General features: G+C 51.8%; 1 protein-coding gene across 1 annotated transcript in view; it reads left to right on the top strand.

Annotated features, from left to right (window-relative positions):
- Positions 1 to 3,309: 3,309 nt before the first annotated feature.
- Positions 3,310 to 5,000, top strand: part of LOC134464364 (uncharacterized) — a 34,528-nt gene continuing 32,837 nt past the window's right edge. The window contains exons 1-2 of the mRNA XM_063217827.1: positions 3,310 to 3,322; positions 3,661 to 3,885. Of these exons, the coding sequence (XP_063073897.1) occupies positions 3,310 to 3,322; positions 3,661 to 3,885 (238 nt within the window). The remainder of the gene's footprint in view (positions 3,323 to 3,660; positions 3,886 to 5,000) is intronic.

Genomic DNA, 5,000 nt, shown 5'->3' with positions numbered 1-5,000 from the left:
AAGGGTAGAATCTGCAGAGAGTGTGGAGCCCAGGTATGTAAAATGCTGAACAAGACTGATTGGATTGCCATTGATGTGGAAGCCAAGATGTGAAGGAGAGCTGGTACAGAGTTGCGCCATGACCTCTGTCTTCTTGGTGTTAACTTGAAGACCGAAGGACTGATACAACGCTGCGATGGTGTCCAGGGCATGCTGCATGGATTCTGGGCTATGTGCCAAGACGGCACAGTCATCTGCATATTGGAGCTCATGGATATGGCAGGTTGATGTTTTTGTCTGAGCTTGGAGCCGCCTGATGTTGAAGAGGTTGCCATCAAGGCGGTATTCCAGGTCTATACCATCTTTGTGCTGCAGAGCGCGGTGGAACAGTCGAGTGATTGCTGCGAGGAGGCAATTGAACAGCACTGGTGCCAGGACACAACCTTGCTTCACTCCAACATTGACCTCAAAGGGATCCGACTGATGTCCTCCCATAACAACTCTGGCTTGCATGCCTTCGTGTAGTTGTTGCAGGATAGAGAGGAACTTCGGTGGTACACCAAGTTTGCCAAGTTGTGTCCAGAGCAAGTCGCGGTTAATGGTGTCAAAAGCTTTGCTGAGGTCAATGAAAGCGATGTAGAGGTCTCTGCGCTGCTCTCTGCTTTTCTCGAGTAGTTGTCGTAGAGCAAAGATCATGTCGGTTGTGGATCTGCACTTTCGGAAGCCACACTGTGTTTCAGGCAGAGTAAGTTCTGAGATGTATGCAACCAGTCGGGAAAGCATAATCTTTGCAAGGACTTTGCCTGCTGTGGAGAGGAGAGAAATTCCTCGACTGTTGCCACAGTCTGCTCTGTCCCCTTTCTGCTTATAGAGAACGACGATGTTGGCATCCTTCCAGTCCTGGGGTACGCTCTCAGACTGCCAGATCTTGGTGATCAAGAGGTGTAAGCGGCGTGTGAGGAGATAGCCCCCTTGTTTGAGCACCTCCGCAGGGATGCCATCGGGTCCTGGGCTTTTGTTATTTTTCAAGCTCCTGATTGCCTTGGATGTTTCTTTGAAGTCAGGAGGGCTGTCCAAATGTCGCATCTGAGGCATAGCTGGCGTCTTTTCAAGGATGTTGGGGTCTGCAGGGTTGCTGTGATTGAGGAGACCTTTAAAATGTTCAGCCCAACGCTCGAGGATCTCTTGGCGGTCCTTCAGGAGGTTGTCTTCAGCAGCAGATCTAACAGGAGTAAGGGTTTGCTTCCTTGGTCCATAGAGAGCTTTGATTGCATCATAGAAGCCATGCGTGTCACTGCAGTCAGCAAGGTGTTGGATTTCTTTTGCTTTCTCCAGCCACCAGGTGTCCTCCATGGTCCTTAGTGACAGCTGTGCCTGGGCTCTAGCCTTGGTGTAGTTGGCTTTTAGCATGGATGACTGTGGGTTGGAGAGCAGGGCTTTGTGGGCCTGTTGTTTTTCTTGCAGAGTCACATGGATGTGGGAAGAGTTGTTGTCAAACCAGTCCTGATGTTTCCTGACTTTGGTGCCAAGGGCTGTTGAGGCGGCAGAGTGGATGGCGGCAGATAGAACTGGCCAGTCTTTGGCATCAGCTTCCTCTGGGACAGAAGAGAGGTTGTATGCAAGGTGGCGACGGAGGTCATTAATGGTGTCTCGGTTGGAGAGAGCGGTGGTGTTTAGTCTTCTAGTCTTTGGGGCCGTCTTGGAACAGCAAGGTGGGATGACTAGGCGTAGTTTGGATCTAACCATGCGGTGGTCAGTCCAGCACTCTGCTCCCCGCATAGCTCTAGTGATCATCACATCCTGTCTGTCCTTTTGGCGAACTATGATGTAGTCCAAAAGGTGCCAGTGTTTGGATCTGGGATGTTGCCAGGTAGTTTTGAGATGCTTCTTCATCTGGAAGGTGGTATTAGTAATAAGCATCTCGTGCTCTGCACAGAGGGATAGTAGACGGTGCCCATTGTTGTTCATTTTCCCAACTCCATGTTGACCAATGATCTTCTTCCAGATGAGATGCTCGTTGCCCACTCGTGCATTAAAGTCACCCATAAGAAGGAGTTTGTCTGCGGCTGGGACTTTCTGGATGACTTCATCAAGACGATGGTAGAAATCTTCTTTTGTGTGGTCATCTGCATCCAGGGTTGGTGCATAAGCACTAATGAGTGTGGCAAAGCGCTTCTTGGCAAGAGGAATGCGCCATGTCATCAGGCGCTCACTGATGCCTACAGGGGATTCTGGGATTTGCTGTAGCAGTTTGGTTTTCACAGCAAAACCCACACCGTGGTTACGACGCATGCCTTCGGGGACTCCTTTCCAGAAGAAGGTGTAGCCTGCACCCACTTCCGTCAGGGAATCCTCGCCATGTAATCTTGTCTCACTGAGGGCTGCAATATCTATGTTGTATCTTGCAAGCTCAAGGGCCACAAGAGCTGTCCTTCGGCAAGGTCTGTTGGATGTTTCAGGCATGTCCAGTAGGGTACGAACATTCCAGGTGGCAATGTTCAGGTGAATATTCTTCTTTGTTTTTCGGCCGCAGTAGGGGATGCTCCGATGGCTGCGGCTAGCCATCCAGAGTATAGGGAGCAGACAATTTTTAGACCACCTTTTCCAGGTCCTTCCCCGTCAGGGGTGAGCAGTGTGGAGCTGCTCAGTCACAGTGGAAGCTGCCGAGGTGATGATGCGCTGCCCCATCCCACAACACAACGACCGTCACTCACTCCACTGCCGCCTGTGTGCATGGTTTGACTAGGCACTTCCAGCCACATCCTTGGCCTGTGCCTGCCGCCATTCCACATCGCCACAGGGCTTTGGTGGGGGCTTGGGGGCTGGGGTGGAAAGGAAAGGGTGATGGAACAAGGAGCTTGCGCTAGGGAAGAGATTAGGGTGAGGGTAGGGGTGCGCAGTCCTTACTCCCACCATTCTTCGCTTGAACAGAGTAGCTTCCAGTGGCATGAGGAACTCACGACGACCTTCACTCTGATTCGAGCTGCAAGGGACTGCCAGTAATCCGGTCTGCTGGGTTCTGCCTATTGCCTGTCCCCACCTGCAGATTTGTGTTCAGGGTTTACTCCCCTAGCCTTCATCCGCCTTCCCAGCCGTTGTGGTACATCTCCCTGTTGCCATCCTCCGCCTGGTCCACCGTTGAGGTCTTTGCTATTTGCCCATAGCTGGGGCAGGGGTTAACGGGCAGCAGGGCGTGTCCACATTGTAGCGGGCCTGCATGCCACGTCTCTGGGGCCCCCTGCTACTCCGAGATCCCATACAACTTTGCCTGGAACCGCAAGGTACCAGTTACCGTGCGTGGCCACGAGGAGGCGTGTACAGGTCTTGGCAATGGAGAGGCTGTGTACCGGCAGAGGAGACTTACAAGCTTGGCTCCTCTTTTCGCCTCCCCCCTAGGGAGGTGGCTAGCCGGTGGCCGTAGCTGAAAGCAGAGAGCAACAAGCAGAAGCGACATGCAGCATGCACTAACCTGCACTAACCAGCATGCACTAACCTGCAAGCACTAATTCTACTCCAACACTACCGCACTGACGCATCACATGCCCTGTGTCTACACACACACACACACACACACACACACACACACACACACACACACACACACACACACACACACACACACCACGTGGACCAGCAGAGACGTACCTGTGTCACCCTCAGCACTGTTTGTGTCATCTACAGGTGTCATCTTCTCCGTAGTAGGAGAGAGTGTCACCGTGCCTTGTGACGGTGTGGGGGGTCCAAACTGCTCCTCTCTGGGATGGCGGCACCAACCAGTTGGTGAAGGGGGCTGGTGGAAGATCTGGCCAGACGCCCCCCTTGATTTAGCTGGAAGACTCCATCTGCTGCCTGACTGTTCCCTCCACATCACCAACATCACCACCGAGGAGGCTGGAGGCTACAGATGTAGAAATCGCCTGAGTGGTCGGTTGGGGAAAAAGTTTCTCCTTAGACTTCTTGACGGTAGGTGTTCAGTTACAGCCATGAAAGTGTGTGTGTGTGTGTGTGTGTGTGTGTGTGTGTGTGTGTGTGTGTGTGTGTGTGTGTGTGTGTGTGTGTGTGTGTGTGTGTGTGTGTGTGTGTGTGTGTGTGTGTGTGTGTGTGTTAATGAGGGTTCCATGATGATGTAGGGCCTCTATATAATATACAGCACCCCACCACACACACACACACACACACACACACACACACACACACACCAGTAACGTGCGGTCAACTTTATGGCTGGTGAGGCACTGACTTTTCCAATATCAGATTTTCAAATATATAATACTACAGCTACAGTTTTAGTAAATTTATCAAATAGGCCTACCGATAAGTTTCATATGCCATAGCTTTCTTAACATAAGTTAGGCCTACATAATAAAACATGCTGCATTTCCGTAGAGTAAATGCTATTAGATCTCTCACTCTCACACACACACACACACACACACACACACACACACACACACACACACACACACACACACACACACACACACACACACACACACACACACACACACACACACACACACACACACACACACACACACACACACACACACACACTGGATTCAAACAGTGGTCTCACATAAACAACAACGGAACCAATGTGGACAAACAGGAGCATCACGGCAGAGGGAGAGGAGAAGAGGAGAGGAGAGGAGAGGAGAGGAGGGGAGATGGAGAGGAGAGGAGAGGATAAGAGAAAAGAGAGGAGAGGAGATGAGAAAAGAGAGGAGAGGGGGGAGAGGAAAGGAGAGGGGAGGAGAGGAGAGGAGAGGAGGAGAGAGGAGAAGTGAGGAGAGGAGAGAGGAGGAGAGGAGGGGAGATGGAGAGGAGAGGAGAGAAGAGGAGATGAGAAAAGAGAGGAGAGGAGAGGAGTGGAGAGGAGAGAAGAGAGGAGAGGGGGGAGAGGAAAGGAGAGGGGATGAGAGGAGAGAGGAGAGGGGAGAGGACAGGAGGAGAGGAGAAGAGAGGGGAGGGGAGGAGAGGAGTAAACAGGAGAGGAGAGGAGTAAACAGGAGAGGAGAGGA

This window comes from Engraulis encrasicolus, chromosome 15 (genome assembly GCF_034702125.1).
Source record: "Engraulis encrasicolus isolate BLACKSEA-1 chromosome 15, IST_EnEncr_1.0, whole genome shotgun sequence".
Lineage (NCBI taxonomy): Eukaryota > Metazoa > Chordata > Actinopteri > Clupeiformes > Engraulidae > Engraulis > Engraulis encrasicolus.
Note: the sequence above shows the minus strand (reverse complement) of the source record. Positions and strands in the feature narration are given on the sequence as shown.